The sequence below is a fragment of the Gracilinanus agilis genome, chromosome 3 (genome assembly GCF_016433145.1).
Source record: "Gracilinanus agilis isolate LMUSP501 chromosome 3, AgileGrace, whole genome shotgun sequence".
Classification (NCBI taxonomy): domain Eukaryota; kingdom Metazoa; phylum Chordata; class Mammalia; order Didelphimorphia; family Didelphidae; genus Gracilinanus; species Gracilinanus agilis.
Window position 1 is genome coordinate 51,122,398 of NC_058132.1, and position 25,078 is coordinate 51,147,475.

General features: G+C 48.4%; 2 protein-coding genes across 2 annotated transcripts in view; both read left to right on the forward strand.

The window, feature by feature from the left end:
- PLEKHM2 (pleckstrin homology and RUN domain containing M2) overlaps positions 1-14,835 on the forward strand; it is a 57,979-nt gene extending 43,144 nt beyond the window's left edge. The window contains exons 15-18 of the mRNA XM_044668686.1: positions 829-1,185; positions 1,582-1,761; positions 1,850-1,966; positions 13,713-14,835. Of these exons, the coding sequence (XP_044524621.1) occupies positions 829-1,185; positions 1,582-1,761; positions 1,850-1,966; positions 13,713-13,847 (789 nt within the window). The 3' untranslated portion in view covers positions 13,848-14,835. The remainder of the gene's footprint in view (positions 1-828; positions 1,186-1,581; positions 1,762-1,849; positions 1,967-13,712) is intronic.
- A 3,931-nt stretch (positions 14,836-18,766) lies between these two features.
- The window catches only part of SLC25A34 (solute carrier family 25 member 34), a 10,284-nt gene continuing 3,972 nt past the window's right edge, over positions 18,767-25,078 (forward strand). Inside the window, exons 1-4 of the mRNA XM_044667783.1 lie at positions 18,767-19,321; positions 21,901-21,966; positions 22,136-22,288; positions 22,622-22,756. Of these exons, the coding sequence (XP_044523718.1) occupies positions 18,872-19,321; positions 21,901-21,966; positions 22,136-22,288; positions 22,622-22,756 (804 nt within the window). The 5' untranslated portion in view covers positions 18,767-18,871. The remainder of the gene's footprint in view (positions 19,322-21,900; positions 21,967-22,135; positions 22,289-22,621; positions 22,757-25,078) is intronic.

A 25,078-nucleotide genomic window follows, 5' to 3' on the forward strand; every position in this document is an offset into this window, starting at 1 on the left:
AGGAAGGAAGGGAGGGAGGGAGGAAGGAAGGGAGGGAGGGAGGAAGGAAGGAGTGAAGGAGTGAAGGAGTTAAGTCTCATTCATCTTGGGCCCTGAAAGCAAAACCAGGAGCAGAGAATAGAAAATTTGTCTAGAATTCACTTGCTCTCCCAAGGTCTTTTTCCCAGGGGGAGGTTGTGGTCATTTTCTTCCAGAGCCAGAGGCTCTTTCTGGGTCAGAGGGCATTGGCTTTGTTCTTGTTGGCCCCAGGCCAGGACCAGTGGGTTGAAGTCACAGACAGGCAGATTGAGGTTCCATGACCAGGAAACTGTCCAAAGGTAGGCTGGGCCGAGGCTGCCCCTTCACTGAGGCATCTAGGAAGAGGCTGGAAGACCCTTGTTGGGCAGGTTGTAGCAGGAACTGTTTTTGAGGTCAGGATTGGCCAGTGGAGTTTTGCTGCAGGGAAAAACATCTTAACCCTGGGCATTGCCCCAAAGTAGAATGGGCTGCCTAGATAAGCTGCTGGTGAGTTCTCCATCCAAGCAGAGACTTCCTAAGCCGGTATCCTCTTGGTTGTCGAGTGGTATCTTATTCAGGAAGAATTAGAACTAGCTTTTGGGGTCTTCTTTAAAAAAATATATTGAACTTTTTTTTGTTTTTACATCACCTAAATTTCCCCTGTTCCCCCCTCTAAGGAAGCCATTCCTTATATCACAGAATTATTCCAAAGGCAGGTCCAGAGCTCTGGTTTCTTCCTGGTAGGGACCCCACTCCTCCCAGTGAGTAAAGTCCTTCCCCCACTACAGCCACCCAGGCAGGATGTGTCCGAGGTCTTCCTGTCCTCTGTAGAGCTTAGGAAGCAATGGGTGCATGTGGGTGGAGCCGGGAGTCCCAGAGCTGATGAGTGGGTGCTTGGGGGGGTCGTTTGGGGGAGCACACTCAGGGCTCAGAGGTGTCAGCAGAACCCCAGGTCATGGAGGCAGCTGTCGGGGTCACCCTGCCACCCTCCTGCTCCCATCCCTCACCCTGTCTCGCGGTTGGCCCAGGGGAGAGCAGTGTGGCGGCTGCCGGAGGTCCAACACCACGGATCGGCCACACGCCTTCCAGGTGATCCTTGCAGACCGGCCGTGCTTGGAGCTGAGTGCCGACAATGAGACGGACATGGCAGACTGGATGCAGCACCTCTGCCAGGCTGTTTCCAAAGGGGTGAGTTCTTGAGGCTTTGGAACCCCCTTCTCTGGTCCTCTTGGGGCTGAAGTTGATTCAGAGTGACCCGAGGTCAGGCCCAGAGGCCGGGTGATTTTTAAACCCAGTGCATTGCCGTCTGGCCCAGCCACATTTGAGGCCTGGGTTCAGATCTTGCCTTGGTGGGATTTTTAATAGCTGTGTGCACCTGGGTGGGTCACTTCATTTTCCCAGGCCTGAGTTTTCTCTTCTATAAAATGAAAGTGGTAGATCTGACACCCTCAAGGTCCCCCTGTGTTGAGTCTGTGATCCTTCGCCCCATCTCTAGAAAGGAGCACTCTGGGAGCCAGGAGGGACAGTGGGCAGTGTGGGGGAGAAGGGGCCTGGCCAGACAGGCCTCGTCTGTCTCTGACTCAGGTCATCCCCCAGGGTGTTGCCCCCAGCCCCTGCCTCCCTTGCTGCCTGGTGGTTACTGATGACCGGCTTTTCACATGCCACGAGGACTGTCAGACGAGTTTCTTCCGCTCTCTGGGCACAGCAGAGCTGGCTGACATCACTGCTGTCTTGACTGAGCCTGGCAAGGAGTACTGCGTCTTGGTGAGGCCCAGAGATGTGTGGGTGCCTTGGATAGGTGGGGGGGCCCTCCCGCGTCCCCTGCCCTGAGCCCTGTGTCCTCTGCCCACAGGAGTTCTCTCAGGACCAAGAGCAGTTCCTCCCGCCCTGGGTCATCTATCTGAGTTGCACTACAGAACTGGACCGATTCCTGTCTGCACTGAGCTCTGGGTGGAGAGCCATCTACCAGGTAACACTCCCCAGGCATGGGCCAGGGGCACAGGCCAGAGCCCAGAGCGGCAGTGGGTCTGGGTGGGGAATGTCCAAAATCAGACCCACAGGAATGCCAGCCTAGGGACTCGGCCATCCTGGAAAGAAAGAGGCAGGAGATCAAGCCCGTCTTCTGGTCCTGCCTCCAAGGCTAGCCCTCTTCCACACTGTGAGGCAGATCACACACTTGTGAGCCTCAGTTTCCCCACCTTTAATTCCAGTTATTATCCCCTTTCTGCTCTTTGTTCCTCAGATATGGAGAATCCCATAAAAATGTGCAGAGTTAAGACCTTTTTGTCCATGAATTCACTTGCTCTCCCAAGGTCTTTTTCCCAGGGGGAGGTTGTGGTCATTTTCTTCCAGAGCCAGAGGCTCTTTCTGGGTCAGAGGGCATTGGCTTTGTTCTTGTTGGCCCCAGGCCAGGACCAGTGGGTTGAAGTCACAGACAGGCAGATTGAGGTTCCATGACCAGGAAACTGTCCAAAGGTAGGCTGGGCCGAGGCTGCCCCTTCACTGAGGCATCTAGGAAGAGGCTGGAAGTTGTTGTGCCTTGTTGGGCAGGTTGTAGCAGGAACTGTTTTTGAAGTCAGGGTTTTCCTGGCTGCCCTCCGGAGTCCCTTCCCACTCTGAAAGTCTCTGCTTATGTGACAGTTTCACCCAGCTCCCAGAGGAAGGTGACCAGTCCAGGGTTACTCATCTTTGAGAGGGGAATTTAAAATATATTTATTTAAGGGGTGGTCACCAGGAATCTAATTAGCTCAATTCCAAAATTAAAACAGACCCAAGTCAGGATGGCTTTTATGGTATTTTATTTACAATTGGAAGGTTGAAGGTAGGGAAATAAGAGAGAGAGAAACTCTGGTCCGGACCACCAGACATCGGGACTGAGTGAGAGTTTAGAGGTTAATTAAATAAGGCCTTTGACAATTAGAGAGGCAAGAGAAGCCTCCTTGAGGGTAGAGACTTTAGAAATGCCAAGGTAGGCCAAAGGAAGTCAGCCTAACTTACCCATGTGACAGTTCAGAGGGAAGCTGCCTGAGGTCTCAGCAGAGATGCTTCAGCACCAAGTTCAAAGGGCCAACTGCCTTCACAGGAAGTTACCAGCATACTTGAAGACATAGCATCTTTCGTCACTTCCTGGGGGTCCACCTCTAATTCAAGTGGACAAATGGCAGCCTCAACACTGTTTTGGACTGCCCAAAGGGCAGTCCCTTGTTCTTGATTTGTTACTTATTGTCACGTGTGGGTAACTCATCTCCCCTCCCCACTAAGGGAGGGGGGATGACATTATCTCTGATGGCTAGAGTCTAAGAATGAAGATGAGCTAATTCCATTTACACAATCCTGGCTGATGATCATTTGGGTGCCTAGTCACCCCAAGTGATCATTTTACATAATCAGCTTACACCCACAATGGTCTTCTAACTACAATAGTTGGAGATAAGAGGGGAATGGAAGAGAGAGAAGGCAAAGCCAATGTTTTGCTAAGCTCATTGACAAGAAACCAATTGGGGGCAGTCCCCTATTGGCATAAAATGTACATTCAAAGTAACTGTTCAAACCCCATCAGTTCAATCAATTGTACCCCAAAGTTCATTCTGGATCTCTTGATGCAATGTAGATTCTTCAGGCATCTTTCCACAAACAATTCATTCTCTGGATTAAGGAGTCAGCAAGCTTCTTTCCCTTAGAATTTTTTCTAGAACAAAAAAATTAAATCTTGGATTTTATAAAAATACAACTCTGCTCCCCCCCAAGGGTATTTAAAAAAGAAATACCCAGATCAGCTCAGGATACATGGTTGAGTTATGGGGTTGTAGGAGTCAATTCAAAAGAAAAAACAAACAAAAACATTAAAAGAATCAAATAGAAGAAAAATGAAACTTTGGGAAAAAGAAAACATTTAAAATCAGAATCAAAATATCAAATTCTATGTATATAAAATTTCTGAATAAACAAAAATAAATTCATAACAGGCCCTTGTATTAGGGTCCAATTAATATAATTTCCATCCTACTAGTCTGTAGAACAAAATGCAGTAATACTGCACTTACCCATTGGCAGCCAAGACTGCAGGAAGTTGCCATTCTATAAGAGAGAAAAAAGGACCAGATTTATATGCAAGGGAAGTGTCTGTCATTCCCTGGTCTGATTTACCTTCATTTTCAGGAATATATGGGTGAGCCAAGATGATGGCCAACCTTTGGTACCTGACTGGCAGTGTAGTTCAAAGAGTCCTACAACTTAAATATGTTAAGCGTCTCAACTTCGAGTCTTATACTGAGTTCAAGTCCTTAGTATTGGCATGGGAGTTCCTCAATCCCACCTGTATTTGTATAGTCTTTTTGACCTTGTGCTCCTTGGCACTGTGCAGTTTTTCTCATCAATCCCATTGGGATTGGTCAGTCGGTCTCCATAACCTTGTGCCTTCTAGCACTTTTTTTTTTTAAACCTTAACTTCTATATATTGGCTCCTTGGTGGAGGAGTGGTGTAAGAATTAAAAATGATAAAGGCTTGTATAAATATATAAATTAGTATTTTAATTAAAGCCATGTTGATAGATAAAATCATTAGACCACGCGCTTGTAAGCATTCAAAACTGCCGCCGCCTCCATTCTGTCTCCTGTTTTCTCGCCATTGCCTACTCGCCAAAGAGACCACTCCCTCCTAACCCAGGAGATTTAAGCGCTCCCCTGCGTCAAGACGTCGGAAACGGAAACCAGTTGGACCATGTTGGATCACGGGAAATGTAGTTTTGATACATTTCCCTTGTCCATAGAAATATATACATTTTTAGATGGTTTCTTCCAATTTCCTTTTTACAGTGGTAAGGGTGGTCAATGGGGGTCAAGTGACTTGCCCAGGGTCACACATCTGGGAAGTGTCTGAGGCCAGATTTTGAACTTAGGACCTCCCGTCTCTAGGCCTGACTCTCAATCCACTGAGCTACCCAGCTGGCCCCCCCTTCTAGCCCTTTTTAATGGCTCTTGTGTTCCCTTCTCCTGGAATCAGACAGAAGCATTAATCACAGTCCCATAACATTTAACAATACATGGCAGGTTCCCAAAGTCTAAAGCCTTGTGAGTAAGCAGTAATATTACAGCAAATATGTATTAAAATTATATCACTGCAAAAAAGGAAAAAATCAATTATTCTATTAAAAGATAATAGGAAAAGCAATAAGAAAATTAAAAATAAATTCAGGGAAAGAAAAAAATACAACGTGATTCCAAAAACAGCATCCATTAGTCTATGAACTGTTATCTCCAATGCATGTAACAGGAAACAGTCAATCAGTTTCAATAGAAGATGCTCTCTTTACATGTGAGCAATGAATCCAAGAGTCCTTTTCTCCAATTTTTTTTTTTAATTTTTTTAAACCCTTAATTTCTGTGTATTGACTTATAGGTGGAAGAGTGGTAAGGGTAGGCAATGGAGGTCAAGTGACTTGCCCAGGGTCACACATCTGGGAAGTGTCTGAGGCCAGATTTGAACCTAGGACCTCCCATCTCTAGGCCTGGCTCTCAATCCACTGAGTTACCCAGCTGCCCCCTTTTTCTCTAATTTTTATAGCTGTTGGGATGGTTAATAATATTTGGAATGGCCCTTTCTATAAAGGCTGAATTGCCCCCATGTGCTGGAAATTCTTTATATACACCTTGTCTCCTGGGTTCAGGTCATGAAGTGAAAAGTCTATTGGTCCTGCTTGTACTGCAGTTCCAGATTCATGGACTTCAAGCAGTTTATGTTGCAATTTCTGTATATAGGAAGCAATAGAAGTATCTCCTCCTAATAGTGATGTATATGCAGGAGAAAAAGGCTTAGCCTGTATAGGGGGATGTCCAAAAAGTATCTCATATGGTGAGATGTGTAGATCTCCCCTGGACCTACTTCTAAGATAAAGTAGAGCTAGAGGGAGAATTTCAGGCCATTTCAGATGTGTCTCAGTGCATAATTTGCCAATCATAGATTTAAGTTCTCTGTTCATCTGTTCAACTTGGCCTGAGGTCTGGGGGTGATATGGTACATGGAATTTGGGAGTTATCCCCAAACAGGAATATATTTCAGATAAAACTGAATCAGTAAAGTGACTTCCCCAGTCCAAGTCAATACATGCAGGTAGGCCAAAATGAGGAATGATTTCTTGTAAAAGCACCTTGGCAACAAAAGCCGCTGTGGCTCAGGCAGTAGGAAATGCTTCCGGCTACCTGGTCAGTTGATCCACTATGACTAGACAGAATTTATATTGTCCAGCCTTTGGCTTTGTTATGAAATCAATTTGCAGGTGCTCAAAGGTGTGTAAGCCAGAGGACGCCCACCAAAAGCCTTGCCATGAAAGGCATGTTGGTTATATGCTTGGCAGGTAGGGCAAGCTGCACATACTTTATTTGTTTATTTGTTTATTTTTTTTTTAAACCCTTAACTTCTGTGTATTGGCTCCTAGGTGGAAGAGTGGTAAGGGTAGGCAATGGGGGTCAAGTGACTTGCCCAGGGTCACACAGCTGGGAAGTGTCTGAGGCTGGATTTGAACCTAGGACCTCCCATCTCCAGGCCTGGCTCTCAATCCACTGAGCTACCCAGCTGCCCCTAGCTGCACATACTTTAGAGGCTATAGTGGTTATGCCAGGAGCATACCCTTTTAACAGAGTCCAAGATGCCCTGGGTACCAAAATGACCATTTTTATGAATGGATTGGCAAATTTGGTGATAAAAGTTTCTAGAGAGCAGGGGTTTTCCTTCAGAGGACACCCATACTCCATTCATCTGTTTAGCATTAAATTTTTGCTTCCATTTTTTCACTTCCTTCTCATCATAGGAAAGTGGTAAATTTGAGTCATCCGTGGTTGTTAATGTTAAAATTAATTCAGGCCCTTCTATAGCTGCTAGCTTTGCAGCAGTATCTACCCAGTCATTTCCCCTGGAGACGGGTCAGTGCCACCTGTATGGGCAGAACAATGAACTATATAGCTAGGGCTTCTGGTAGCTGGAGAACAGAAAGAACTTCATTAATAAGTTTTGCATTAGCTATAGATTTTCCAGCTGAGGTTAAAAATCCTCTCTGAAGCCATAACATACCCACTGAATGACAAATTCCAAATGCATATCTAGAATCAGTATAAATTGTTGTCTTTTTATCTTTGACAATTATACATGCATGTTTTAGGGCTATGAGTTCTGCACCTTGAGCACTTCGATTTGAGAGCAGTGAAGCTGATCATACAGTGTCAAATTCAGTGACTACAGCAGCTCCAGTGTAGCATATGCCATCTCTCATAAAAGAAGAACCATCAGTAAATAAGACTAGATCTGGATTGTCTAAAGGAGTGTCCAGGAGATTGTCTCGAGGCTTTTCAGCCATGGACACTAGTGTTTCACAATTATGTAATGGTTCTTCTGAGACTGGTAAATCAGGAAGCAAGGTGGCAGGATTAAGAGTTGTACAGCATTTTAACGTAATATTCTCATTATTTAGTAAGGTTATTTCATACCTTGTAATTCTCTGATCAGAAAATGCCTGTGTTCTGTGTCTCAGCAGTAATGCTTCTACTTCATGTGGGCACATAATTGTCAATGGGCATCCCAATGCTAGATCAACAGTTTTTGTTACTAACACAGCTGTGGCAGCTATGCCTCTAAGACATGGTGGTGCTCCTGAAGCTACTGGGTCCAGTTGGGCCGAATAATAAGCAATGGGATGCTGATAAGGTCCAAAAGTTTGAGTTAAAACACCTGAAGCTACCCCTCTACACTCATGTACATATAAAGTAAATGGTTTGTTATAATCTAGGATGCCTAGAGCAGGGGAAGATAGGATAGCTTGTTTTAGATTCGACAGAGCTAACCAGTGTTCTGGCTCTAATTTAAGTGGTTCAGCGACTGAATCTTTTGTTAGTGCTATAAGGGGTTTAGTAATTTCCCCATAGCAAGGGATCCATTGTCTACAAAAACCTATTGCTCCTAAGATTGCTTTTAAGTGTTTTTTAGTGGTAGGATTGCTCAATTTTTGAATATTTTCAATGCGCTTAGGAGAAATATAATGGGGGCCAGCAGTTAAAATGAACCCTAAATATTCCACTTTGGGGAAACACCACTGAACTTTTCCTTTTGATATCTTATGGCCTCTTTTATGTAATTCTAAAAGAAGATGTTTACTATCTTCTTGGCATGTTTCGGCATCTGGTGGAGCCAAGAGCAAATCATCCACATATTTAATTAACTTACTGTTTTTAAATGTTATATTATCTGTGTCTTGGCTCAAAATTTGTGCAAAGAGGGTGGAGCTTTCTGCGTACCCTTGTGGGCTCACCATGTCCACTGAGAATTTTTACAGGTAAAGGCAAATATATGTCTGGAATCCTCATGAATAGGAATCGAGAAAAAGGCTGAACACAGGTCCACTACTGTAAAGTAAGTGGCTGTACTGGGAATAGAGGAAATAATTGTGTTTGGGTTTGAAACCACAGGATATCTCTTTATGACATGATTGTTTATAGCCCTTAAATCTTGAACAAATCAATATTGGGCTTTTCCATCTGGGCCTATTTTTGGCTTCTTAACAGGTAAAACAAAATAGGTGTATTATATTCTGATTTGCATGGGATTATTATTCCTTGCTCAATTAATGAATTTATTACTGGGGTGATTCCCTCAATAACTTCTTTTGATAAGGGGTACTGAGGAATGGAGGGAACTGGCCCACCTCTTGGTCTAATTTGAACAGGAACTGCTGATTTAAGTAGGCCTACATAAGAAGATGTGGCCCAGAGAGACTTCAGGATATCATCTGGGATTTCAAAGGTGGGAGGCTCTTTTACTTCCTGACTCTCTAAGAGAAGTACAGGGAGCAAGTTTAAAGAGTCCTCCGGCAATTCTAATGACATAGAACCATCTGGATTGCAAATTATTGTGGCTTTAAGTTTACATAATAGATCCCTTCCCAGAAAATTTGTGGGGGATTCAGGCATTAAAAGAAAGGAGTGTTCCACAGTTAAGGGTCCTATGCTTACCATGCGAGGAAAAAGTCTTGAGACCTTTTGAGGTGTTCCTGATACCCCTACTACGTTTAGAGAGCCAATAGAATTACAGGTTTCATCTGGTTTACTCACCAGTACTGATCTTGAAGCCCCAGTGTCCAGCAAACAATTGTAATATGAATTTCCCACTTTTGGGGTTACATGAGGTTCCTTACTATTTGGGGTGAATGTATGGGGATAATTGGCATTAAAACATCAAGGTCTGGAAAGTCAAAGGTTTCCCTTTTTAATTCCAAGGCCCTTTCCTCCCCCTCACAACTTTATAAAGATGCTTGTGCTCCATGCCCCCGCCCCCCAGGGGCATTAGCACCCTGAGTGGTTCTGGGGGTGAGCTCAACTTAAGATATACTGTTGAGGGGTCATTTGGTATGAGTTATCATTTTCCTGAGATTTATTCCTAGCATTTCTATCACTCCTAAAATTGCTCTTTCTGGAATCATTATTATTATTATTCCTGTTGTTATTTCTATAGTTATCCTTCGACTGGGTATTATTTCTGATTACTCTTAAGAAATTCCTACAGTACATCATCATATGGCCCTTCTTTGCACAGAATTGGCAGATAATGGATTGATAGTTAGATTCTTGGAGAGGGGCTATAGTCTCTCCTTTATTTTTCAGTTTTTCCTTTAACATTTTAATTTCTGCTTTTAAAGCATCCACTGAGTCAGTGTCTTCCTCATGTCTTTGTGCATGGCCCTTAAAAATATAAGATGCTACTTTCCTCAATTCCTCAAGACTCATAGATTCCCAGGTTGGGCAGTTAGTTTCGAAATAGTCTTTGACTACTTTGCAGGAATTCTCAACAAATTGCCAACGTACATGTCTAATATACCGTTCCATGGTTAAACCAAGGTCCATATATATTTCTCCCACCTCAATCAGCCTGTCCATAAAATGGGAGGGAGTTTCATTGGTATGTTGTTTGGTTTCCTTGAATTTTGCCCAACTCTCAAGTGTATCAGCACAAACTTTCATGGCTATCAATAATGCCTCCCTGCCATCATGCAATTTTTTTATAATCTGGGACAGAATTGTAATCCCAGTTTGGATCCTGGAGGGGTCATTTAGGTCCATCCTTACCTTTCTTATGATTGGCCCGAGAAATGATTCTATCTTTCTCACTGACTGTCAGAAATTCATCTAATATAGTTTCAACATCCTGCCACCTGGGGTCATAAGTTCGGATATATTCTCTAATTTTTTTTAAATTAAGAATGGTTCTTTCTCAAAAGTAGGCATATTTTCTTTGAATCTAGCTAAATCTTGAGGGTTGAAGAATGTATGGTGTCTTATAAGCATCATTTTGCATTCCTGCCTCTAGACTCCCCACCTGGTGATTAGTGGGGTAGGTAAAAAGAGGGTAAGGAGTAGGTAAACTAAGTGGAAGGGGTTGTGGGCAAGAAAGGTTAGAAGGATGAGAGGTAGGAGCAGGATGGGAACTGAAGTGGGCAGGGGGGAAGGAACTGGGGCAAGGGAGGAGGGGTTGGTGGCTGGGGCAAGGGAGTAAGAATAGGAGGGATCAGGGACTGAGGTGGGGTTGAATTGGGGTGGGGCTGGAGCTGGAGCCACAGTAGGGGTAGGGTGTGGAATGGATTGAGTAGGGGGTGCAGTAGTAGTAGGAGCAGTGGGTTGAATAGAGGGTATGGAAGGAGCAGAGTTTTGTAGGACAGGGTGGGACAAAGATTCTGATAATAAGGAGGTATGGAGAGATGAGTCTACCTTACACTTGAGTTTTTCTAAGTGCTTTTCAAGGCTTTTTACAGAATCCATTATCTGCTCCATATTCTCCTCCATATTGTCTTTAATTCTAGCCGACCCCACCAGGCTTTCACTTCTCACTTAGATTTTAAAAAACTAGACACCTGGGGCTTGGAAAAGAAAGTAGACTCCCAGGAGTAAGACAAGGCTAAGACTTAATTTCAGCTTTAATATCACTTTCCCTAAAAAGGCCCTACTAATAAGCTAAGTCAGGTACCTTCCTCAGTTTTTTGAAGATTTCTTTTTTTTTTTTCTTGCCGGATGGAATTTCTGCCTTGGTCAGGGAGCAGAGACAAAGCAGTCTGCTAGTCCCAGGCAACTGAAAGACAGAATTCCTTCCCAGGTGAAACTGAGGGTCAGTTAATTGGATTGTTGTTCCCTGAGGGGAGTGGGGTGGAAACAGCCTTCCCAGCTAAGGTCTTAGGGCCCTGTTGCTAAGATTAAATACGGCTACTTTCTAATGTATTTTAAGGCTAAAAAAAAAAAAAGAAAAATGTTTTATCTCACCTGTCTGGCAGCTTTATGTAAATCGAAGATCCAAAACAAGTTGTAAAAAGGCTGACTTGGGGATAGTAACAAAAGTAAAGGAAACGTCAAGAAAATTTAGGAAGATCAGAGGGCACTAGTCACAACCATCGGGTCAGTCAAAAATAAGAGGGGGGAAAATGGGAATTATTATGGTTGGACTGGATAGTTAAGGTTTTTTTTGTTTTTTTTTTTTTAATCCTGGGACTCCATTCTAGGAGCATAGGGCCACAACCAGTAGGCAATGGGTCACACAGTCGCTCAGGGTCACCCAGCTGGGAAGTGTCTGAGCCCGGATTTGAACCTAGGACCTTTCGTCTCTAGACCTGGCTCTTGATCCACTGAGCTAGCCCAGCTGCCCCTACTTTAGGTTGCAGTTTCTTTAGCAGATGTAGTTTTTACAGGGTGGGGTTGCTAGCCCCACGCCCAACCCTCCTCCTTTTTCATCCGGGCTAGGGACCGTCCTTGGCCCAGGAGTGGTAAGGGTTAAGGTTTGGTCAGCCAGAAATCGATTAACTCGATTTTGAGATAATAAAAGAGACCCAAGTCAGGATGGCTTTTATGGTATTTTATTTACAATTAGGAAGGTTGAAGGTAGGGAATTAGAGAGAAACTCCGGCCTGCCCAGATGAGGATTAGAGGTTAATTAAACCAGGCTACTAGCCGACCAGGCCTTTGTTGGCAATTAGAGAGGCAAAGAAGCCTCCTTGACTATAGAGACTTTAGAAATGCCAGAGGTGAAGGGAAGTCAGCCTAATTTACCCATGTGACAATTCAGAGGGAAGCTGCCTGAGGTCTCAACAGAGATCCTTCAGCACCAAGTTCAAAGGGCCAACTGCCTTCACAGGAAGTTACCAGCATACTTGAAGACATAGCATTTTCACTTCCTGGATCCACCTCTAATTCAAGTGGACAAATGGCAGCCTCAACACTGTTTTGGACTGCCCAAAGGCCAGTCCCTTGTTCTTGATTTGTTACTTATGGTCACATGTAGGTAACTCATTTCCCCTCCCCACTAAGGGAGGGGGGAAGACATCTCTGAGGGCTAGAGTCTAACTAAGAATGAAGATGAGCTAATTCCATTTACACACATCTCTCAGTAGGAAAGCCAAGTCTTGAACCCAGGCTCTTAGCCCCCAAATCCAGGGCTCTTTTCACCATGCCAGATGCATCTAAATGCCCATTCGATGATGATAAATAATTGTAGCTGACCAGCAGTTACAAGATATTCCTACATGGGTTGACCACCTGAAAGGGTAGCTGGGGACTGAGGGAATTTGGGTGGAAGGGTTTAAAGATGAAGGAAGGGAGGACATAAAGGGAGAAAACAGACACAGAGACTGGGGATTCATCAGCATAGTGTCCAGCCTGTCGTTTGCTCCTCTTGATGGTGTGAGAAAGTGAACTCCCGGTGAAAACATTTTTATTGACATTTCGGGGAATGGAAAATAGTTAATCAAACATGTGACTTGGTAGAGAATTTAGTATCAGCTTGATAAACAATAAGATAAGAGATGAGGCTAAGACTGTGTAGTAGCCAGCGCCCAGCTCAGCCCAGAGGTTCATCTGATCTTGGGACTGCAGGCGTGGGGAGGGGGCAGAATGCCACAAGGTTTGAGCCCAATTCAATGCAAGGATCTAGAAATATATCCCCAAGTCTGGGACATGAGCACACTGCTCATAAGAGTCAGCTTCTGAGTGCATCTTTAATACTTAAGTGACTTGTTTATACCTGGAACCCTATAATAGTCTAAGAACCCAGGGCCTGTAGAATGTCAGAGGTTAGTCTTGAGACAAATCCCTGCCTTGATCTACCATCTGTGCCCCAACAGCCTGCCAAGCTGGAGATGGGCAGAAGGGCCATGGAGGGCTCAGACTCTCCCAGGGTGCCTGTGGCCAAGCTGGAACAGAATCCCAGGATTCAAACTAGGTCAGGCTTCTTTTTAACCCAAGAAAGTCTGTCTTGGGTTCATAGCTCCGTGGGGAAAGTCACTCCCTTCTCAGGTCTCAGTTTCCTCTCATGTAAAATGAGAGTGTTGGACTCTCCAGCCTCTAGGATCTCTTCCAACTCTGCTATCTCGACCCTGCTGCCTCGTTTTCCCCTCCTAGCAGGAGGCTCTTAAGCGGTATTTTTCCAGCACCCGCTGTGGGCAGCGGCTTGCCCATTCTCAGTGGCTGAGAGCCAGAAGGGGCCAGAGAGGTAAATGGAGTCGTTCTCCGCCCCCCCCCCCCTCCCGGAACGGAGCAGCTCTGGGAAGGCTGTGACCTGCCCAAGGTCGCACAGATTCAGGCTCAGCCTGGACTCAGGCTGTCTCTTACTGCCCGCTGGGATAAGAGCCGGGCTCAGCACCGGTGAGAAGAAGCTCAGAGAGCTTCCCTTCTTCCCCTCCTGTCTCTCTTCTCAGGTAGAACTCCCACACAAGGCAATCCAGGAAACCAACAAGAAGAAATTCGAGGACGCCCTGAGCCTCATCCACAGTGCCTGGCAGCGGAGTGACAGCCTCTGCCGAGGCCGAGCCTCCCGGGACCCCTGGTGCTGAGACCAGAACTGAGCGGTACGCCAGCCTCCTCTCACCTTGGAGCCGGGAACTGGAGAGGCCGCCGGGCTGAGCACACAGTCGCCCTCTCCCCTGGCTTTGGAGGGCCAGCCCCCTTCGGCCACCCGCTAGCCCCCGGGGAGACGGGGTCGCTCCCCGGAGCTGGGTTCCAGGTCTCCCATCTTAGGGGAACGGGATAGAGACCCAGAGTGAACCCCGTGGGTTCCGCGGCCGCCCCGCCTCCATCCTGGACCAGGCAGGCTTCGAGCTGCCTCCCCCTGCTGGGCGGCGCCGACAATGACAACCACCACAATGATACACAGATATCCTTCCTTACGGGGAGGCCCGGCTGGCCGGAGGGCCTCTGCTTGGTGGGCTTCAGGGAGCGGCCGACCTGGGGGAGCGGATGCGTCTCTGGAGCCCCTGAGCAGCCGCGTTCACTTTTTGAGCCTTTCACCCGGAAATGCCGAGATGTGGGGACACTAGGGGGAGCTCGCGTGCATGTCTGCGTCCCTCGGCTTCATCCCAGAGTGCACGGCTTCATGGCCCCGCCCTGCGCGGAACGCGTAGGTTGGGGGTACCTTCTCTGGACACGGGGCACCATTCACTCCTCTCCACCCCCACCCTCGTGACCCTTCTGCTCAGGGCCGGAGGAGATACCACCAGCCAGGAGGGGAGGACTGGGGAAGGGGAGGGGGGGGGCGGATGCGCACAAACCCACCTCCATCCCTGATCTTATCTCCTCCATTAGGAAGACGTCACAAGGCGGCGCCTGCAGGGCAAGGGGAATCCAGAGAGAGGCTGGGGTGAAGAGGAAACCCTAAGGAAGGGTGGGGGGCGCTATTCTCCACTCCTCCCCCCCTCATCCATAGGAATTTACAGGAAAAGCCACAGCCCCCCCCACCTCCTGCCCTGCCCCGAGGTGGGAGGTGGGATGGGAAAGGGTTCGGGTTTTTTTGTTTGTTTTTTTTAAATAAAAGATGTTATATTATTCCAACTTGTCAGTGACTTCTTTCCCACCATTCCAGGGGGCTTGGGCTCTTCAGTCCCCCTCCCTTTACTTCTGTCTCCCTAAAGGTCCCAAAGCTCCTGGAGAATAAGCAATGTTCCTGGGGGGGGGGCTTTTTACGCCCACCCACCCCCCCGTGTCACGCACGGAGGGCCTACTTGTTGACTGACTGCTAGTTTGAGGCAGGATCTGGCTACTGTTCCCGCTCAGCTCCCACAGAGGACTTTACAAGCCGGAAAGGTTACGGAGTGGATGGGTGACCAGTCTCATTTTACAGAGGGAGGGGGGCCCCTGGAGAGACCTGCCCGAGGACCCAGAGCTGGGATGAGAGCTAGCTCAGGACTTGGCATCAGACTCAGTGACCCCGGGCGGGGCACGACCTCCCTAGACCTCAGTTTCTTCTTTTGTAAGATGAGGGAGTGGGACTGAGTAACCTCTAATTTGTGATCCCCTAAACCTCCCCCCCTCCTACTTCGGGGGGCATCCTGCCCTCTGGGATGAGGCCTTGAAGCACCCAGCCCATCCTCCTACACAGGTGCCAGCTGCCAAGGTCACACTGCCATTTGTGGGGGATTGGTCTTGAAAGAACCTTCCTTCCCTCCTTTNTTTCTTTCTTTCTTTCTTTCTTTCTTTCTTTCTTTCTTTCTTTCTTTCTTTCTTTCTTTCTTTCTTTCTTTCTTTCTTTCTTTCTTCTTTTCCTCCCTCCTTTCTTCCTTCTTTCCCTCCCTCTCTCCTTTCTCCTTCCTTCCTTCCTTCCTTCCTTCTTTCTTGCCTTCCTTCCTTTGTCTCTTTCTTTTCCCTCCCTCCTTCCTTTCTTTCCTTCTTTTTCCCTTACCTTCTGCTTCTGCCTTAGAATCAATCACAAGTATCAATTCCAAGGCAAAAGAGTGGTAGAGGGTAGTCAATTAGGGTTAAATGATTTGTTCAGGGTCACATGGGTAAGAAGTATCTGAGGACAAATTTGAACCCAGGATCTCCCATCTTTAGGCCTGGTTCTCAATCTACTGAGCCACCTAGTTGTTCCCAAAAGTGCTATTTTTCATGGGATGTGCTCCTTAACGGGCATGTCCTCTCCTGTCCCAGCTGTCTTTCAGTCTAGAGCTGGAAGGAGCCATCTAGCCCAACCCCCTCAATTTACTGATGAGCAAATAGACCTGAAGAGGTTAGATGAATTGCTTAAGGTCAAAGATCAAGAAGGCACTAGAATGGGTTAGGGGCAGGTGTGTGAGCAACTGGGTGGCTTAGGATGGGAGGTCCTGGGTCCAAATCTTACCTCTGACACTTCCTAACTTTGTGGCCCTGGGCAAGTCGCTTAACCCCCATTGCCTCACCCTTTTGCCTTAGAACCAATAGACAGTATTGATTCTAAGGACAATAAGGGCTTTAAAAAACCCTTAAGGTAGGGGGGTTTGGAGTCCAAAACTCCTGGATCCCATCCTCCAGACACTTGACATCTGTAACCCAGCCACACAGATTGGGAGATGGAAAGCCCTTTACAGACCTCTAGCCCAATCCTTTCCTTCCAGAAGAGGAAACCAAGCCCCAGAGAAATAAAGTGATTTTTCCCAAAGTCAAACAGTAGGAAGAGACTGAATCTGAACCCAGATCCCTGATTCCAAGACCAGTTGATGCTCTATCCCTCTGCTGCACACTCTGTGCTATGCATTCTCCAGGAAAGAGGTTCCCCACAAATGCCCCAGATAATCAGAGACAGAAGCAGACAACACCTCATAGGGGGAAATCCTGAGGTTTAAGTGTCGCTAAGTGCAGTATGAGTCAGCTGTGATATGGACACCAAAAGAACTCGGGCAGTTGATCTTGAGCAGCATCAACGTGAGGTCAGTTGGTCAATGAACATTAAGCACCTGTTATGTGCTGGGCATTGGGCTAAGCACTGGCAAGTACAAAGAAAGGCAAAAGGCAGTCCCTGCCCTCAAAAAGCTTACAGTCTTCCTGATCAATGACACATGTTAAAACCAGTAGAAATGCATATCGGCCATGAGAGGGGGGGAAGGGGGAGCAAAGGGGAAAGTAAGAGCATAAATCATGTAACCATGTTAACTTTTCTAAAAAATAAATATTAATAAATGTTAAAAAAAAAAAGCTTACAGTCTAATAGGGGAGCCATAATGGATGAATAAAGAATTTATTAAGCACTTCCTGTGTACCAGGCACTGGGCTAAGTCCTGGGAGGTACAAAGAAAGAGCAATCTTCACCATCAAATTGCTCACAGTCTAATGGAGGAGATAACATGCAGCCAGTTGGGTACCAATAAGTTCTAGACAGGATTCGAGGGAAATGGTGATATCAATAGTCCTATTTCCCTCTACCCCGGTCTGAGCCCATCTGGAGTAGGAGCAGATTCAGTACCGGGTCCAACATTTAGCCAAGAAGGGATGTTACATGAGGAAGAATGTTGGTACTTGAACAAATGTTCTCCCCTTCATCACACCCCGTTAGACTGTGGGCTCCTTGAAGGCAGGGACTGTCTTGCTTTTCTTTGCCTCTCACTCAGCATAGTGTGTGTTGATTGACTTCTCCCCACTATGTGCCAGGATCGGTGCCAAGTTCTGGGGATACAGAGGAAAATGCAATGGTTCTTGCCCACAGAGTGCTTCCATTCTGCGGAGGTAGATACAAGATGCACCTCAATAATAGAAAGAAAGGAATTTCCATGGAAGAGGAGAACTATGGCCTGGGAGTAGGACCAGGAATTAGGAGGAACCTGAATGGTGCCTGGAAGGAGGCTGGGGATTTCCAGGAAGAGGGGGAGGTGAGAGGTAGATTCCAGGCGTGAAGCCAGCCAGCGGGTACAAAGTCACAGAGGTGAGAGGTGTTTGGAAAAAAGTTGGGAGGCTCGCTTGGCTAGAAAATGGGGAAGAAAGGTAGGATCCAGAGAGGTAGGTAGAGGCAGCTAGGAGGCACTAGAGTGCACAGAGTGCTGGATTCAGGAAGACTTGAGTTCAAATTTTACCTCAGCTACTGTTTAACCCAGGGCAAATCCTTTAACTTCCCCAGCCTCTGTTTCCTCAACTGTAAAATGAGAATAATTATGGCACTTCCCTTTCAAGGTTGTGAGGATAAAATGAGATTTTAAAAAACCAACCCTCTTATCTTCTGTCTTATTGCCCAGAGTCACACAGCTAGGAGGTGCCTGTGGCCAAATTTGAACCTAGGACCTCCCGTCTCTAGGCCTGGCTCTCAGTCCACTGAGCCACCCAGCTGTCCCCCTCAAGATTCTTATTGAAGGAGGCAGTTAGGTAGGACAGTGGCTAGAGAACCAAGCCTGGAGTCATGAAGTCCTGGGTTCAAATCTGACCTCAAATAGTTCCGATCTGTGTGACCCTGAGTAAGTCACTTAACCCCATTTTCCTACCCCCTGCCCTTCTGTCTTAGACAGAAAGCAAAGGTTTAAAAAAAGATTCTTCTTCAAGGTCTGGGTGGAACTTGAAGTAAGTCTAGGTCAGGAGTTGGGTCGTGGGAAAGGGGGGGGGGGAGCGGGAGGGGAATCTCACTGGATCTTCCCAACCATCCCGCCAGGTAGGCTGTTATTGTTAACCCCATCTTACAGTTTAGGAAACAGAGGCAGGCAGACACAGAGTGACCTGCCCAGAGGCCCAGGGGCAGTCAGGTTCGGATTTGAACCCAGGTCTTTCTGACCCTAGGTCGGGAGCTCTAGCCACTGCTGCACCCCGGGAGGGAGGGAGGGAGGGAGAGAAGGAGGGAGCCTCCCAGCCCGGAATGACCTTTCCTCCAGATCCCAGGGCCAGGGCGCCTCCCCCGGGCGGGCCAGGGAGGTGTGAGGAGCAGCGGCCCCCGGGATTGGCCCGTGCCGGGCTGTGGGAGCGTCTTGGCTCCCTGTGTGGGCACTGGCTGGGCTGGAGACCAGAGCTAGGACGGAGGGGACTGGAGCTGGGCAAGCCGGGAGTTGCTGCCTGGCCTGGGTCCCCGGCCCTGCCTCCTGCCTCCCCGTCCTCCCCGCCTGCCCCGCAGGCAGGGGGATCGGCCGCCGTGCCCATGCCCGCAGCGCAGACCTTGCTGAGCCCGCGAGGGGCCGTGCAGACTCCTCCGGGGCCCGGCGGGGCTGAGGCTGTGTCCGTGTCCCCCGCCGCGGACCTGGTCCTGGGGGCCTCGGCCTGCTGCCTGGCCTGTGTCTTCACCAACCCCCTGGAGGTGGTCAAGACGAGGCTTCAGCTCCAGGGCGAGCTGCAGGCCAGGGGCACCCACCCCCGGCCCTACCGGGGGCTCTTTCGGGCCGTGGGCACCGTGGCACAGGCCGATGGGCTGCGGGGCCTGCAGAAGGGGCTGGGGGCTGCCCTGCTCTACCAGGGGCTCATGAACGGGGTCCGATTCTACTGCTACTCCCTGGCCCTGGAGGCCGGCCTCACTCAGCACCCCGGGGGCACGGTGGTGGCCGGGGCGCTGGCAGGAGCTCTGGGAGCCTTTGTAGGGAGCCCGGCGTACCTGGTGAGTAGCCTGGCCGGCCCTCTCCGGCCAGAAGACGCCCCAGGCCCAAGGGTCTCGGGGTTCTTAACTTGGGGTCCGGCGGCCACCTAAAGGGTTGGGAGGCGGCTGGGCGGCGCAGTAGATCCGGCACCTGGGCTCAAGGGCCGCTTCAGACACTTCCTAGGTGTGTGGGCTTGTCCTTTCCCAGGCTGCTGCCCTGTCCTGTCAGGCCTCCTTCTCCCCTTTCTCTAAACCCAGTAATATTTGTTACCCACAAGAGTTCCCCCATAAGAGACCCTGAACAAGTCGTTGAACTCCATTTGCCCAGCCCTTGCCCTTCTGTCTTGGAGTTTTTACTAAGGCAGAAAGTAAGGGTTTCAAAGGGTGGGGACATGGGGGGCAGCTGGGTGGCTCAGTGGGTTGAGAGCCAGACCTAGAGACAGGACGTCCTGGGTTCAAATCTGGCCTCAGACATTTCCTAGCTGTGTGACCCTGGGCAAGTCACTTGACCCCCACTGCCTAGCTCTTACCACTCTTCTGCCTTGGAGCCAATACACAGTATTGATTTTAAGATAGAGGATGAGGGTTTAAAAAAATATAATAAAATAAAAGGGGTCGGGGGACAGGGGTTAAATCTTTAGTTTTCCAAGCTGAAATTTGGTATTTCCTTCCATTATGAAATTAAAATAAATTTTTCTAAGAAGGAGTTGTTAGTTTTCACCAGGTTGCTGTTAAAAAAAAATACAGCGAAGAGCCCGTGATTTAAGGCAGCCATCCACCTCATTTCAGCGGGACCCTAAGAAGGGGGCAGGCGGTGTGGCCAGACCCCCGGGGGGGGGGGGAACAGAGAGTCGCTGAGCCAGGATGCAAACCCTCCTCTTCCCGGGAGGGGTGGCAGAATGAGGGAAAGGGCCAGGGAGGCAGTTTGGGCTCAAGATGGAGAAATCTCCCTCTCTGATGTCCCAAAGTGAAATAGGGTGGCCAAAGGGGACCCCGGGGGATGGGGGTGGGGGAGATGCCAATGTTCACCGTTGGAGGCTTCCTCTAAGTCCCAGCTACAATCCCAGCTTCCCCCACGGGAAGCCTTCCCAGCTCTTCCCTCTTTGAACGATTTCCTTCTTGCTCTGTAGTTATTCGCATGTTGTCTTTATCAGGAGAGTGTCTTCTGCCTCTTTTTGTATCCATGTAGCTCTACTTCCTCATTTTGCAGATAAGGAAACTGAGGCCCGTGGGGCTTAAGTGCAGATGGGTAGGAGGGGGTAGGATTTGAACCCAGTTCCTCTGACTCCAAGATCATTGTTGGTTCCCTGAGAAACCAAGGAGTGATTGATGCAAGCTTCTGAGAGGCGGATTTACAAGTCTCCGGCTCTGAGCCCCACCTGCAACTTTGTTGTTAAACCGTTACCTTCTATCTTAGTGTCAATTCTTTTTTTTTTTTAACCCTTACTTTCTGGAATGTATCCATTCCAAGGCAGAAGGGGGTAAGGGCTAGGCCATGGGGTCTAAGTGACTTACCCAGGGTCACACAGCTAGGAAGCGTCTGAGGTCACATTTGAACCCAGCACCTCCCCTCTCTGGACCTGGGCACTGAGCCCCCTAACTGACCCCATTTACTATCAATTCTAAGACAGAATTATGGTAAGGACTAGGCAATGGGAGTTAAGTGACTTGCCCAGGGTCACCTAGCTAGGAAGTATCCGAGCCAGATTTGAACCCAAGACTTCCCCTTTCCAGGTCCAATATTCTATCTACTGTACTACCTACTGCCCTGCTCCAAGCAACTCTTAATTTGAAGAGGAAGTGCCAGTCTGTATTGGTAAAGGAAGTTTCCTCTTCGAGGAGTTCCCTATATCAATAAAGTCACAAGTCCAGCTCCTCTAATAATAGCTAACCCTTACACAGCAACTAAAGGATTGCAAAACACTTTATAACTATCATATTTGATCCTTACAACTGATGAGGTCGCAGTAACTATTAGTCCCATTTTACAAATGAGGTAGAGTGACTTGCCCAGAATCATATAGCTAGTAAGTGTCTGAGGCAAGATTTGAATTCGGATCTTGTGACTCCAAGGCCAGTGCTCTGTACCCAAAGGCACCCAATAGCCTCTCTCCTCTGTAAAAGCACACTAGCTCATCACTGGAGCCAGCCCAAAGGGATGCCCCTTTCTGGAGGTCTTCAAAGGGAAGCTGGCTAATGAACTTGAAAGGATTCCAGGTATTGGTTGGACTAAGAGCCCCTCTGAGGTTTTTGCTTTGGGATTATGGGAGTCAGACGGTGATGCCTGAAGTGCAGGGACTGGGGAGATTTGCTACCGGGGAGAAATGAGGCGTCCCCTACGCTATAAAGGGTACGGAATGGCCTCTTGCCCTGTAGCCTGGCTACTACTTTCTCCCACTCCCTTAATCTGTTCTTCACACTGAAGACTGAATTTGGAGTCACAAGACCTGAGTTCAAATCCCAGCCATTCTATTCTTATTACTGCTGCAATCTTGGGCAAATCACAGTCTCTCTTGGCTTCAAGTTCTTTATCTATGGAATGATGGGATTGGGGACCTCTTGTGGCCCTAAATCTGTGATGCTGTGACCCATCCTCCCAGGTGAAAACGCAGCTACAGGCGAAGACAGCGGCAACCCTGGCTGTTGGCCATCAGCACGAGCACCAGGTGAGGAGTTCTTCCCCTGCTACCTCTCCCCAAGCTGCCCTCCTAGCTGAGCCCTGTGCCCCTGCCCCCTGGATTAGAGTCCCAAAAGGGTCTAGAAGGGGGTCTTACTCCTCCCAGGATGAGGAAGAGGCCAGGCAACTCCTCTCCCCGCTTCTTTCTCTTTCTGCAGAGTGTCCTTGGTGCCCTGGAAACCATCTGGCGGCAGCAGGGTGTCCCCGGGCTGTGGCGAGGGGTCGGTGGTGCCGTGCCCCGGGTCATGGTGGGATCCGCCGCCCAACTGGCTACCTTCGCCTCTGCCAAATCGTGGGTCCAGGACCATGAGGTGAGGGGCTCGGGGTACCCTCCTCCCTGACACCTTCTCCTGGAACATTTTGTTTGCTGCTTCTTTAGAAGTGGGAATCACTTAATTAAAAGATTAATCAGGGCAGCCAGTTGGCTCAGTGGACAGAGAGCCAGGCTTAGATGGGAGGTCCAGGGTTCGAATCTGATCTCAGATACTTCCTGGCTGGGTGACCCTGGGTGAGTCACTTCACCCCCTCTTGCCCAGCCTTTACCAGATATTTAATACTGAATTTAAGACAGAAGGTTTAAAAAAAAAAAAGTGGGCAAAGGAGAAGCCTGGGCTCAGCTCGTGGGGCTTCCTGCCTCCTTGCAGTGGTTCCAGGAGGATAGCTGGCTCGTGGCCCTGGCTGGGGGCATGATCAGCAGCGTGGCAGTGGCTATTGTGATGACACCATTCGACGTGATCAGCACCCGCCTGTACAACCAGCCTGTGGACCCAACAGGAAGGGTGAGCACATGCTGGGGGGAGGGGGGATGGATGGAGAGAGTGAAAGGGCAGAGCTTAGAGGGAGGGCTGGTAAGAGGTGAGGGGGTGTGGAGCTCGCTGACCAGACCGACAGGTGCAGAATATGGGTCAAGAGCCAAGATTTTAGAGGTTCCTGAGGCCAAGTCTGTCCTCATCCTTTTACAGATGAGAAAAGTGAGGTCCAGAGAGATTAAGTAACTTTCATCAAGGTCGGAGTAATAGGGATTTGAATCCAGGGCTTGTGACTCTATGTCCTTTATTCTTCCTCGGGTCTCACGGCCTCCAGTGTCTATGGTAGAGGCTCTAACCCTTGCAGTCTCCCTGGATCCAGGATCTCATGGATGTGGCAGCCCATCCAGGGTTACTTTTGTCCATGTCCTCCTAAAAGTCCTTCTTGGGGGTCCAGTCAACATGGTGGGGGCCTTTCTCCTAGTCTTCCTACATCATATGGATCCCCGTGGAGCATGGGAGCTGGCCACCATGTCTTTCCTTCTCTCTTTCAATCAGTAACAAGTAACAAGTCATCCAGGGGGCAGCTGGGTACTCAGTGGATTGAGAGCCAGGCCTGGAGATGGGAGGTCCTAGGTTCAAATCTGGCCTCAGACACTTCCCAGCTGTGTGACCCTGGGCAAGTCACTTAACCCCCATTGCCTACCCTTACCACTCTTCTGCCTTAGAGCCAATACACAGTACTGACTCCAAGACGGAAGGTGAGGGTTTAAAAAAAATTAAAACAAAACAAAACAAAAAGTCACCAAGGCTGTTTTCAATATTCTCTACCCAGGCTCAGCTCATCTTTTTAAAAAATGTATTGAAATTTAATTTAGTAAATATAAAATTATTTAAAAACAAAACCAACCTTACATCCATGTTAGAATCAATTCTAAGTATCAGTTCCAAGGCAGAAGAGCGGGGAAGGCTTTGGCAATGGGGGTTAAGTGACTTGTCCAGGGTCACACAGCTAGGAAGTGTATTAAGACCACATTTGAATCCAGGATCTCCCATCACCAGGCCTGGCTCTCTATCCACAGAGCCACTTGGCTGCCTCACCTATCCTTTTCTGTATTTTTTTTTCTTACCATTTGAAGTTGGCTTCAAGTACAGTCTCAGTAATAGTCAAGACCTATTCTCTAAGGCCAAGTCCCGATAGCAAGCAGAGCCCTGGATGATAGATTCTCTGGCCAAGACAGCTCAGGATCCTCCTCTCTTCCTCGCCTTCCTGTCCTTTAGTGAACACTTATTAAAGTCCTCCTAAGATTCTGAAGATGGCCTGGCACCGTCAGGTCCCGGCCACTGGGCTGAACTGCCAAGTATTCAGACTCTACTGCCGAGGGCCCAGCTCCAATGGGCTGGCCGTGTCCGAATGCCAAAAGACTATTTTACAGAGAGCTCCCACGAGGCAAGCCTTGGGCCGGCAGTCAGAGGGGATGCTCTCGAGGTCTGTCTGAAGAGCTCTGATATTTCCTGGGACGCTGGGGAGACCCTGGCTCGGGACCACCCAGCGTGGCACGCCCTCATCAGGAAAGACGCCGCGCTCTCTAGGAACGAAGCCGACTGTCGGTGGTCCTAAAGGAGTGGGAGATGCACAGATTTAGAGCCATCTCTGCCCCAAATGTTCCTAGAGCTGTTTGTGCCCGACCTGGGGTGGAGCCTTCTGAGCTCAAGTATTGGTCTGATCAGCCAGCCCGGACACGCCGGACATTGACCCCGACGTAGTGATGCCATCTGGTTCTCTTCCAGGACGAAGGACAACGAATGACCAAAGATAGGCAACCAAAAGAAAGGCAACAAAGCAAAGATCGCACCCTTCCCAGTGCAGGGCGTTGTACGCATGTCTATAAATGCTGACTGTGGGCCAGGCATGGTGCTCAGGGCTAGAGGGACAAAAATGAGTGATGGAGACAGCTCGTGCCCTCAGGGAGTTCACATCCTAAAGGCAGAAGATGCCTAAGGAGGATAGAGAGTTTGGAATGGCTGGGAGGTGCCATGGAGGCAAGATAAGATGAAAATTTCCCCTATCAGTGTCAAGAGTTCCAGAGTAGCATGATTTGAAAATGACCAGAAAGTGATATGACCAAGTGGCTCAGTGGATTGAGAGCTAGGCCCAAAGATGGGAGAACTTGAGTTCAAATCAGACCTCAGTCACTTCCTAGCTGTGTGACTCTGGGCAAGTCATTTAATCCCTATTGCTTAGCTCTTATCACTCCTCTGTCTTGGAGCCAATATGAAGTACTGATTCTAAGGCAGAAGATAAAGGAGACGGGGAGAGGAAAGAAAGAAGGAAGAGAAAGAAAGAAAGAAAGA